The sequence below is a fragment of the Pygocentrus nattereri genome, chromosome 13 (assembly GCF_015220715.1).
Source record: "Pygocentrus nattereri isolate fPygNat1 chromosome 13, fPygNat1.pri, whole genome shotgun sequence".
NCBI lineage: Eukaryota > Metazoa > Chordata > Actinopteri > Characiformes > Serrasalmidae > Pygocentrus > Pygocentrus nattereri.
The window spans coordinates 11,021,186-11,034,115 of NC_051223.1; the positions used below are offsets into that span (position 1 = coordinate 11,021,186).

General features: G+C 41.2%; 1 protein-coding gene across 1 annotated transcript in view; it reads left to right on the forward strand.

Annotated features, from left to right (window-relative positions):
- Positions 1-10,530, forward strand: part of fam20a (FAM20A golgi associated secretory pathway pseudokinase) — a 30,678-nt gene extending 20,148 nt beyond the window's left edge. The window contains exons 6-11 of the mRNA XM_017725376.2: positions 313-428; positions 1,174-1,354; positions 2,498-2,607; positions 5,991-6,072; positions 6,161-6,220; positions 8,555-10,530. Coding sequence (XP_017580865.1) covers positions 313-428; positions 1,174-1,354; positions 2,498-2,607; positions 5,991-6,072; positions 6,161-6,220; positions 8,555-8,864 — 859 coding nt within the window. The 3' untranslated portion in view covers positions 8,865-10,530. The remainder of the gene's footprint in view (positions 1-312; positions 429-1,173; positions 1,355-2,497; positions 2,608-5,990; positions 6,073-6,160; positions 6,221-8,554) is intronic.
- Positions 10,531-12,930: the final 2,400 nt, after the last annotated feature.

Below are 12,930 nucleotides of genomic sequence, written 5' to 3' on the forward strand. Positions count from 1 at the left end.
TAAGGGCCCTTTATTACTATTGGACATGTGGTTTATGTTGAGGCTTATGGGTCTTGACAGTCAAAATTTGTTTACATACAACTTCAAAGTGCATAAAATGGAGACATTTCCATGATGTGGGCCCTTTAATCAGTCCTGGGTGTAACTGCCATTTAAAATAGAGATAACAGTTTACAGTGAGTCAGGGCCAAGAGACGTCTCCAACGTCCACTCAGGAGATGAAGACACTGTTCAGATCTGCCCGGTGGTCGAAGCAGGACAAACTTTTCTGTTATGTCGTCTCTTGTTTTGTTTCTTCGTTCGTCCTCTCAGAGTGCTGGACTTCCGGAGAGTTCCTCCTGTGGTGGGGAGACTCATCAACGTGACAGGAGAGATCTTGTACACCACTCACAGCGATGACCTCCGCAGTGTCTTCTTCACCTCGCCAGGCAAGCACTCACATTCATGCCCAAACACCAGGCTTATTGCTGTACGCAGCTCCAAACACACAGAGCAACAACCGTTCTTAAACCTTTTAGCCAAGCCAGAGCTGTTGAGAAGGATCCTAAAGGGGATTCCACCAAATTTTAATTGGTTGACTGTAGAGACTCAACCTGTTGATGATGGAAAATAGTGGAAAATCTGGAATAAGTTTTCTTTGGGGACTATTTTGCCGCACAGCGCCCTGCATGTCTCCCTCCACCATGAATGGAGTTTAAGTTCTCTAAACTATCATAAAACAGCATCTCAGTCATCAGGCAGTGAATTCATAACCATTTCATGTAGGAACCTTTTGTGAGGGAGCTTTTAGAGGGGGACGTCTGGTTCCTATCACCACCACTGTGAACAGGTCTGACTCAGTAAGTTTATCTAGAGCAGAGTGTTTCACACCAAACCACTCTGAATGACTTTCTTAACCACTTAATTATGCTAGAAATATACACTATTATTTGGGTGATGGTCCACTCTCAGCCTAGCACTCCATAAACGGTCCTGAATGACGTGCAGATGGGCTGATAAACTGTACAGCAACAGATGAGCCACAGTCTTCAACTGTATGGTTGGTGTTTGTGTAGAAACAGGCAGTAAGTGTAGCTACAAGGGAGGTGCACATAATAAACTGGCAACTCAGTGTTTGTGGAACATGTAAAACCGTATAAATGATTTGTTTGTCCTCTTTACTCTCTTTCTCAGCGAACAACACCTGCTTCTTTGCCAAGTGTCTGTACGTGTGTAAGACGGAGTACGCAGTGTGTGGGCACCCACACCTGCTGGAGGGATCCATGTCTGCATACCTGCCCGGCCTGAGCATCGCCCCCCGGATCTCCATCCCCAACCCCTGGATCCGCTCCTACACCTTCACCGGCAGAGAAGAGTACGCTCAGCACACACAGCTTAAAGGAACCGTCCAAACAGGCTAGCAGGCACTCTGGCTTGTATTAAAGGGGAATTCTTTTACAAATGTGGTATATTCAAAGCAGTTTGGTGTGAAATGATTCAGATGTCTTTACAGTTGTGGTGATAGGAACCAGGCATCGCCATGACTACAACACAGATATAGGCATTTTATTTACCATCCAGAACCACCAGAGAACCTGTATGAGTATATGGAATGTTGATGATGGAAAATAGTGGAAAATCTGAAATAATAAGTTATTTGGGGGAGTTTTTCACTTCACAATGCACTGCTAAAGGTTCTGTGCAGGTACGTTTTTTTGTTCACCGGGGTATAAACAGTGTAAATGTTCCCTCAAAGCTCCAGCAGTGGTTTTAAGGTCTGATTCTGAAGCTTAAATCAGTTTTTCCAGCTGAAAAGTTGGTATTTCTACATTTTCATAACCGAATGTTTTGAAACAGAACAGTAGAATAAAAGCCTGGAGGCGCGGCAGGGTGTGTGGAGTCAGTACAACTTAGAACAGACCATTTCAATGGATTATGGTTCAGTTATGTTCCCTGACTAAAGGTATTGAGATGGAGCCTTGAGGGTCCCACCCCAGTGACAACAGGGGAATTGACCCAGAGACAGTCTAGTACCTTTATTTCTAAGAGTGTAGTGTGATTTGGTTTTAAAAACACGTTTCAGGTCAAAACTGTCTCAAAACTTTCATAAAACGATTTCATGTAGGAACTTTCTGTGAGGCAGCTTTTAGAGGTGGACGTCTGGTTCCTATCACCACCACTGTAAACAGCTCTGACTCAAACCACTCCAAACATGACATCCTGATTAATTAATTATGCAGAAATTCAGAAAGTTTCCACAGTAATTATTAGCCATGATAGCATATTTGGTTGAACTCTGTTTAAAAAAAAACACAGAAACTCATTGTAGCAGTCACTGATTAAACATCTCCACAAAGCGGCTTGTATTGAGCATTGAGTCTTCAGCAGTTCCACAAATTTACAGCCCTCAGTTCAAACGAACAAGAACCGTACTAATATTTATTTATCAGATACAACGCAGATGTCAATAACTGTGGGTCTATGAGAGGTAACTCCTAACACCCACTCATTATTGCAGGTGGGAGGTCAATCCAGCATACTGCAACACGATCAAGGGGCTCTACCCTTACAGCTCCGGAAACCGACTGCTCAACATCATTGACATGACCATATTTGACTTCCTCACAGGTTCGTAACAGACATGCGTCATTTCCACATTAGAAACTCAAAGCTGGTTTTCCCTACGGGGAAAAATGAATGGGGTTTTTGGAAAACGCCACCCTGTGGTGGATACACGTTTCAAATCAAATCACGTTTATTGTCACATCACATTTACGCAGGCGGAAAGTAATTGAAAATCTTAGGTCCATAGCCCCCTTATAAATTTTAATAACAAATATACACTCACCGGCCACTTTATTAGGTACAGAATGATGGGTACACTATGGTCATGAAGGGATAGACATGATCAGCAGCAATACTCAGGTAGGCTGCGGCATTTAAATGATGCTCAATTGGTACTAAGGGGCCCAAAGCATGCCAAGAAAATATCTCCCACACCATTACACCACCACCACCAGCCTGAACCGTTGATACAACGCAGGATGGATCCATGCTTTCATATTGTTTATGCCAAATTCTACCATCTGAATGTTGCAGCTGAAACCGAGATTAGTCAGACCAGGCAACATTTTTCCAATCTTCTATTGTCCAATTTCGGTGGTCTCAGTTTCCTGTTCTTAGCTGACAGGAGTGGCAGTCGGTGTGGCCTTCTGCTGCTGTAGACCATCTTCTTCAAGGTTCGACGTGTTGTGCATTCAGAGATGGTATTTTGCATTCCTTGATTGTAACAAGTCGTTATTTGAGTTCCTGTTGCCTTTCTATCACCTTGAACCAGTCTGCTCATTCTCCTCTGACCTCTCACATCAACAAGGCTTTTTCGTCCACACACTTGCCACTCACTGAATATTTCCTCTTTTTCGGACCATTCTCTGTAAACCCTAGAGATGGTTGTGCGTGAAAATCCCAGATCAGCAGTTTCTGAAATACTCAGACCAGCCCGTCTGGCACCAACAACCATGCCACGTTCAAAGTCACTTAAGTCAGCTTTCTTCCCCATTCTGATGCTCGGTCTGCACTTCAGCAAGTTGTCTTGACCACCTCTACATGCCTAAATGCATTGTTTTGAGGCCATGTGATTAGCTATTTGTGTTAACAAGCAATTAAACAGGTGTACCTAATAAAGTATACATATATATATATATATATATATATATATATATATATATATATATATATATATATATATATATATATATATATAAAAGAAATATATAAATACACTTACACTAAATATACACATATACACTATATACACTACTACTGCACTATTCCAATGTACAGTTGCACAGTAATACGTTCTGAAATAAAAATATGAAATGTGCTGCTGTCCACATTCCGTATGTGCAGTTAGTCTGAGGGAGATAGTAAATGAGATGCCGGTTGTCAGGGACAGAATACTGATATAGAATCTTCCAGATTATGTGCAAGTACAGAATCACTAGATGGAAGGTGCAGAGGATCAGAGTCTGATGAGATGTGGATGAAGTGGTGATTGTCCATGGAGATGAGTACCCTGAGTACATTTTTCCTCTGAATGTTGCTGCATCATCTGAATTGCAATGTTGTTAAGGAACTACAGTATAAATATAGGGGTCATTCTATAGAAATGTCCACTTTTCTGTCTCTCCATAGGAGTCACTGGTGTTACCGATCCTCACTGGTGTTCCACATAATAAAGGAAACACCAGAGACGTTTTTAATGAACAATGCATTTTACAGAACGGCTGCTGCAGAACATCAAACCACACGCTGTCAGTCATGGAAGATCCACTAAAATATGGAATTTATTTGTGTTCTATTTTTTCACAATGACCTCAGAATAAAGTCAGTCACACCACTGATGTCAGCTAAAAGCTTCATATGAAATCATGAGCTGAATGAGAAAATCTCTGAGAGCTGAAAGACACAGTGGACTCACCATGAGCTTTTCTTCATAGATCCTCAGAAAACAGGTCAAAAGAAGTCGAGTGATGTCATCAGTGTGACTTTTATTTCAAAATAAGCGACTTTTTTGTCACGCAGTAACACCAGTGACACGACTCCTGGGGCACTTTTATTTTATATTTTATAATATTTATTTGGCATTTGTTTTCTTTATGCTATTTAAATCTTATATTCCATAGTCATGTACCGATTATTGTAGTTAAAACTGCAGAAATTCCTCAAAATATGGCCTCAGCTTTTATACACGACTGTGGGGACGAGCTCTTCTGTGGTGCTTGGAGTTCTATATGATAGATTTATAAACCAGTGTTGCTGAATTGAGGCTCAAGAAGGTGTAACTGTTAAAATAACATATTGTTTTATTTTAAAATGTAAATAAACTGTAACCCTGACATGTTTTTGAAGTGTAATATATCTGTAAAGGCTTCTGTAGAATGACCCATATATAATATGAATGTGGGAGAGTAAAGTGGATCTGTTGCTGCTGGTTGACTCACTTCAACCAGTACTGCACATTCCACGTTCCGGATACGTCTCCCGTTTCTGGGGAAAATTCCACTGAAGTTTCAAGCACATTGAAATTTCATGCCTTTTCTGCAGTTCTACATCCTTCACTGACTTCAGCAGACACTTTAATGCATACAGAAAATGTTAATGACAAGATTTCATGACGATCAGTATTTAGTACAGAACTGAGGTACAGTGAACTTATGTATACGGTACAGTAGCATTACAGTAACAACAGCATTACAGAAGACATGATCAGGAAAACTTACTTAAAGTGTACATTTCATTAGTACAAACTCCTGCACGGCTGTTTAAGCATCTATTTGTGCTTCTCCTGCTGTAACACTTCAAATAGGAGTAATAAAAACGTTCTATTTTTATGTAGGTGCAATTACGTGTTTTGCTACTGTAACTACATCTATCTATCTGTCTATCTGTCTGTCTGTCTGTCTGTCTGTCTGTATCTATCTATCTATCTATCTATCTATCTATCTATCTATCTATCTATCTATCTATGTCTGTCTGTCTATTTATCTGTCTGTCTGTCTATCTATCTATATATCTATCTGTCTGTCTATCTATCTATCTATCTATCTATCTATCTATCTATCTATCTATCTATCTATCTATCTATCTATCTATCTATCTATCTATCTATCTATCTATGTCTGTCTGTCTATCTATCTCTCTATCTATCTATCTATCTATCTATCTATCTATCTATCTATCTATCTATCTATCTATCTATCTATCTATATATCTGTCTGTCTGTCTGTTTATTTATCTATCTGTCTGTCTGTCTATCTATATATCTGTCTGTCTGTCTATTTATCTATCTGTCTGTCTGTCTATCTATCTATATATCTGTCTGTCTGTTTATTTATCTGTCTGTCTGTCTGTCTATTTATCTGTCTGTCTGTCTGTCTAACTATCTATACAACATACACCTGCTGAAAATGACAGTTGAGCAGTTGTTGATGTCTTTATGATTTTTTAAGGGAACATGGATCGACACCACTACGAAATCTTTACTAAGTTTGGTGACGAAGGCTTTCTGCTTCACCTGGACAACGCCAGAGGGTTTGTGCTCTTAGCCAACATGTAGCCAAATCTGTCTTAAACCCTCTCTTAGTGTTCTTACAAAAGCTTGCATATGTTTGTGTTACAGGTTTGGACGGCACTCCCATGATGAGATGTCCATTCTGGCACCGCTGACCCAGTGCTGCATGTAAGAGTTTCACATTCCTGAAATAAAACCATTTCATTTTCCCTGCAGTCCACCTTCTCAGAGCAGATGAATCAGGAACATGGGGTGAAGATGTGCTTACTGGTGAGGTTTAAGGAACAATGTGAAATGATATTCATACCAGTCAATGAGAAAAATTCATGTGATAATTCAATTTGTGGATCAGTTCACATTAGAAATATGCCAATAAATCACTCGTTGACAATTTTGGCTTTTAATATCACACACAGGGTGTGAAGAGTGTCATTAGTCAATCAGCGATTAGCAAAAACTGGTTGTCTAAGTTTTGAAAGCACCGAAAAATGAACAAATTTACAAATAAATGAGTTTACAAAGATACAGCGGTGAGACTTTATTAGCTGATCAGTTCAAGCTGAGCACACTGAAGCAAAAGGCTCGCTGTGTGATAATCGATTATTGCTTATTGAGACTTAATACTTGCTTTGAGTCAAGCTCGTTAGAGAGATTGACTCTATTACTGAATTCTGAATTCTAATACTGAATTATCTGTGCCCACAAATACATCCCTTCATAGCAACTGTGAGAATGGGCAAACTTTACAGAACACAAACAAAAATCCTGTGATAAGTCAAAATTCTGAAATTTAGAGTGAATTTTTTTTAGGTTTTGTGAAGAAATCGAGTGAACGCTGAGCTACGGTCGTTTCCAACCAGCCCTAACTTTGATTAGTTTCAGCTACAACTCCTCGTTGCTGCAGTCGGAGCAAAACCTCGTGCAGAATTTGAAAACCTGCCCTTTACAACATGTTAACATTTCATGATGTATGGACCAATAAAAAAGCTCCAGAATTACTTGAAGAAATTTCCAGTTCTATTAACTTCCACTCAAAGTTGCCGACATCCTGCCTTCAGACATCCTTGGTAGTTCCTACTTACGACTTCGGAGGTCATAAGTACAACTCAACTTGTGCTGAAGCAGTTTTAGTCAGAAAAAAGACGGAGGCAGCACCTTTCCTCAATACTGTCCATCGGTATCTACCTGTCTGTTCCTAAATGGGTCACTCTATAGAAACGTCCATTTCTGCATGCAGTGTTCACAGATACACTTCAACAGTTTATTTAGATTTAAAACAAAACAACACATTTTTCTGCAATTTTAACTGCTATAATCTCTACATGACTATGGAATATATGATTTAAATGTCAAAAAGAAAACAAAAGCCAAATAATTTTGAAATAAAAGTCACACTGATGACATCACTCGACTTCCTTTGACCTGTTTTCTGAGGATCTATGAAGAAAAGCTCATGGTGAGTCCCCTGAGTCTTTCAGTTCTCAGAGATTTTCTCATTCAGCTCATGATTTCATATGAAGCTTTTAGCTGACGTCACTGGTGTGACCGAGGTCATTGTTAAAAAATAGAACACAAATGGATTAAATTCCATATTTTAGTGGATGTTCCATAATTGATAGCGTGTGGTTTGATGTTCTGTTGTTCTGTAGCAGCCGTTCTGTAAAATGCATTGTTCATTAAAAACGTCTCTGGTGTTTCCTTTACTATGTGGAACACCAGTGAGGATCAGTAACACCAGTGACTCCTATAGACAGACAGGAAAAATCTAACTTTCCCCTTTGTGAATATGACACTGTAGTGGCATTCATGCGCTCGTCTACTAAATATGACATTTCAGACACAGATTTGGACAGATTTGTCCGAATTTCTGTATAATTAAACAGTTAAACTGTAATCAGAGTCATTCAGAGCAGTTTGGTGTGAAACGCTCGGTTCTAGATAAACTTACCGAGTCAGAACTTTTCACAGTGGTGGTGATAGGAACCAGACGTCCCCCTCTAAAAGCTCCCTCACAGAAAGTTCCTACATGAAATGGTTATGAATTCACTGCCTGATGACTGAGATGCAGTTTTATGATAGTTTAGAGAACTTAAACTCCATTCATGGTGGAGGGAGACATGCAGGGCACTGTGTGGCAAAATAGTCCCCAAAGAAAACTTAGAATTCCAGATTTTCCACTATTTTCCATCATCAACATTCCATATAAACTCAGAAGACTCATGTAGGTTCTCTGGTGGTTGTGGATAGTAAATAGGTGTTGCAGACGTCTGGTTCCTATCACCACCACTGTAAAGCAGGCATGCGTATTTATTTGATTATTTTTAGCAGTTGCAGTTCTGAAATCTGGGGGAGCTGCTTACATCAGCTCTCATCAACTCTCTTACATCTGACCTCTCTGAATGCCTTTGTTTACATCTCAGGAACAGAATTATGGGGAAATGTGTAAAAATCGGTTCTACCCAGCAACTGTTAACACAGAAACGGTCTTGGTTTCTTCTGCAGCATCAAGCGCTCCACCCTGCTGCGTCTCCGGCTGCTGGCCCGGCCCGAGTACCGGCTGAGCGACGTGATGAGGGAGTCTTTGGGCCAAGACCCCCTCATGCCCATCCTGACCGAGCCCCACCTGCAGGCGCTGGACCGGCGGCTGGGCCGAGTGCTGAAGGCCATGGACCGATGCATAAAGAAGCTGGGCGAGGCGCAGGTGGTGGTCACGGACTTTGTGGCCTCCAGTGGCGCGACAGGAAGAGGGACGAGGGTCAGAGTTGGTGATATACAAGACAAGAGCGAGGAGAGAGAAGAAGGCTGGAGCTGAGGGACGTGTGGACTCTCCTCGGGCCCCAGAGAGACCTTTGGTGTTTTGGTTCCGTCAGTTGCCTGTGGAGCGAGCGTAATGTGTAGCTGAACAGAGACAGACTGGTTGATGTGCAGATAATGTACCGGATGTCAGAAGCTTCACAAACCACTGTTTTCCGGGAGGAAAGTATTGACAGATATATCGTGATGGTTTCCGAGAAGCTGAAGAGGGGCTGCCTTTCAGCCAGCTGCTCTCAGAGTGCGAGAGAGGGAGGAGACTTTGTCTTCTAGTTTTCAGCTCCTTTTGAACACTCATTAGTGACAGCTGAGCTGTAATGATCCTTCACACAAACAAGACACGTAAGCATGTTTTAGTGAGAGAGGGAGAGAAGGAAGGAGAGAGAGGGAGAGGGAGACGGAGAGGCGGAGGGTGAAGAGAGCAGTTAAGAGCTTGATTTCTCCACAGGAAAGTGTACGCCATTAAAACGTCGAAAACAGATAGACTTTATGGCTTTCTTTCCAGACGGAGAGCGAGCCGTATAATCCTTGGCTCTCTGTTTTGGACTCAGCTCGTGGGCTTTCGTGTGGAATCTCCAAAATGGCCCAGAACAGAAATCATCCGATGTGTCTAGAGGCGGCTGTGCCTCGCCAAAGCTTTGTTCCAGCCTGCGGTATGCCATTTCTTGCAACAGAAGTGTTGATGCAAGGTGGCTTTAAAGCGAGATAGAACATGTTTGTTCTGTCTTAATTGACCCAATCCGTGAAACTGAAACATTGAGCAAAAAGTGTTTGAGCCCAAACAAAGCACAGTTGTGCTTGGGGTTTAATTCCCATTCACAGAAGCTGAGCCATTATTTTTAATGTAACCTAGGCTCAGTTTTGCCTGGGACATTCCAACACACTTAAAGGGGCACTCAAGTCAAAATGAGAAATGTAACCATTGCTACTTCTGTTGTAAACAAGCATGCTCGCCTCCTTCTGTGGTGCTGCAGCGTTGTTTGAGTGAGATTTTCAGGTTTAAAGACTAGGAAAACCTTCGGATGATATATCCTGAAGGTGGGAGGAACTATTAAGATTAAAGGGGCACTCAAGTCAAAATGAGAAATGTAACCTTCACTACGTCTGTTGTAAACTAGCACACTCACCTCCTGCTGCGGTATCACACTGTTATTTGAGTGAAAATTTCAGGTTTAAAGACTAGGAAAACCTTCGGATGATGCATCCTGAAGGTGGGAGGAACTAACAGAAAAACTGCAAGCGTTTTGAAGGTCTATACGTGAAGGAGGTGCTTGTTGAAATGTTTTTTCTCTCTAGCTGATTAATGCAGACAGAAGCCAGATAGCTAACTTTAGGTCAGGATTAATGTTTATTGCTGTGGAGAGGATTCCCAGTGGTTGCATGCTGGGTATTGTAGTGAGAGAACATTATTGGATGGAGACCAAAGGTATAGAAAAATATTAACATGACAAATGACATAATAAATGCTAGTTTTAGTCCAGAATGGCCCTTTAAAATAAAGCATAATGTGCCTTAATATACTAAAACAAAAAGGAACAGAACATTTATCTAACATATTACTGGTCATGAACTCTATGTTCTGTGAAAAGAACCATGCAGTGCTTTTTTCCCTTCCCACTTACAAAAGGATGAACCTCTAATCCAAAAATAAAGCAAAATAAAATACAGTTTTTAATCTGTTTCTTCATTAAAACCCATTACAAGGAACAGATTAACATGGTTTAAAGAGAAACCGCTCCATTGCAGAGATTTCTTTACAGTGGTGGTGATGGGAACCAGGGGTCGCCATGACTACAGCACAGATATAGAAATTTTATTTACCATCCAGAACCAACAGAGAACCTACACAAGTCTTCTGAGTTTATATGGAATGTTGATGATGGAAAATAGTGGAAAATCTGGAATAATAAATTGTCTTTGGGGACTATTTTGCCGCAGAGTGCCCTGCATATATCCCTCCACCATGAATAGATTGCTGGTGCTAGCTTTAATGGAACTAAAATGTTTGTTTTATCAGCTGTTCTTCTATAGAATCTAGGTTCTAGTGAGGGTTCTGCACTCCTCACAGTAACTGAGATCTTCCTCGTCTCCTCTTCTGTCTTCAGTGTGGGAAATGAAGAACAGTCACTCTTCACTCCAAACACTTGGGAAACTGGGCGAGTTTTCAGGTTTTCAGATCTGCTGCAGCTCATTGTAAAATTTTTCAGAGGAATCCGGGCAGAGTTACGGTTTCTAGGCTATGAAGGACCAACTGGGTGAACCAGTCTGCTACAGCGCCACCCTGAGGCAGACCAGTGTTACATAGAAGCTCACCAATTGTGAAGTAGGATATACAATGAACTTCCCTTGAATTTGTATTTGAATGTCCATTTTTCCCCCTAGTAAACAGCTTCATGATAAGTTTATTTTCACGGGTGACCAAGAGATTAAGACCTCGGTTTTCTCCAAACTGTCATTAAACAGCGTCTCAGTCATCAGGCAGTGAATTCATAACCATTTCATGTAGGATCTGATTGAGCTTTAGGAGGTGGACGTCTGGTTCCTATTAGCACCACTGTGCAGTTCTGACTCAGTAAGTTTATCTAGAACAGAATGTTTCACACCAAACCACTCTGAATGACTCTTTACATCTTAACCAAACATCATTCCAGATTTTCCACTATTTTCCATCATCAACATTCCATATAAACTCAGAAGACTCGTGTAGGTTCTCTGGTGGTTCTAGATGGTAAATAAAATGTCTATATCTGTGTTGTAGTCATGATGACGCCTGGTTCCTATCACCACCACTGTAAAGACGTCTGAACCATTTCACACCAAACCCCTCTGGATCTCTCCGTTTACGTCTCACACACTGAGTTATGTGAATGTTTTGTAAAATCAGTGAAATTCCTTTTTAAATTATTCAGCTTTACTAAGACTGTGTCCTGAAACCATTCCCACTGTTCCTCTCCTACCCTGAAGGGATGTGGAGGAGAGGAGCAGGAGGAGTAGAATGAACAGTAACAGGACAGCTGATCTGTTTCAGGGTGAAAAAGAAATCTGACGTCGCCTTTTAATGTCATTCAGTACTGAAGCTGCTTCGGCTGCCTCTCATGTCACGGACAGCTGGCAAGCTGGCGTCACAGAAACGAAATCCCGGGTCACGGAGGACAGGAGCTGGATCAGGAGGAAGAGGCAGAACCTTTTGGGATATTTGGACGCTGCCTAAGAAATCCATCTTCTACCGAATCAGCAGGACTGTATTGGCCCAATGGGGCTTTAGCAGCTGCAGCCCAGGGCCTCGCACACCAGGGGGCCCCGTACAATCTATTATGAAAGCATTACAAGCAAGCTGATAAAATTTCAGCTTCTGAGTGGCTTGCAAGTAAACTTTGAACTTGATTTGTGCTGCACCTGGCAACCCTACAGACCCAGTTTTTCTTTTTAAGAGATATTCTTGTATTTATTTAAGCAATTCCACCAAATTGGGCTTTTCAGCAAACTTTGAGCTGGAGAATTTCCTGTACCTGGCAACCGTGCATACCCAGCATTATTATTCACCTGTAAAAGTACACCAAGATATCTCGCCGGTCAATGGAGGTTTTTCTTTTTAGAGATCTTGTGTTTTTTAGCGTTCCATGCCGTGGTGCAGTGTTGCTAATGCTACAATGATGTAAGCTAATTATTATGCCTGATATTATTAGAGGGAATAAAATCCTGATTAAGGAACTAACAGGTTGAGGGGCACTAATAAATGATTTTTCAGTGTATATAGTGAGCAGGATGGAGTAGCTCCTATCCCACACAGAGATCTGATATGCATATATCATAAACGGCCAGCAGCACTGCTGTGTCTGATCCACTCAGACCAGCATAAAACACACTAACACACCACCACCACATCAGTGTTACTGCAGTGCTGAGAATGACCCACCACCTAAATAGTACCTGGTCTGTGAGGGTCCATGGGGGTCCTGACTACTGAAGAACAGGGTAATAAAGTATCAAAGAAACAGATGGACTACAGTCTGTAACTGTAGAACTACAAAGTGGACCTTATAAAACGGACAATGAACATAGAAACA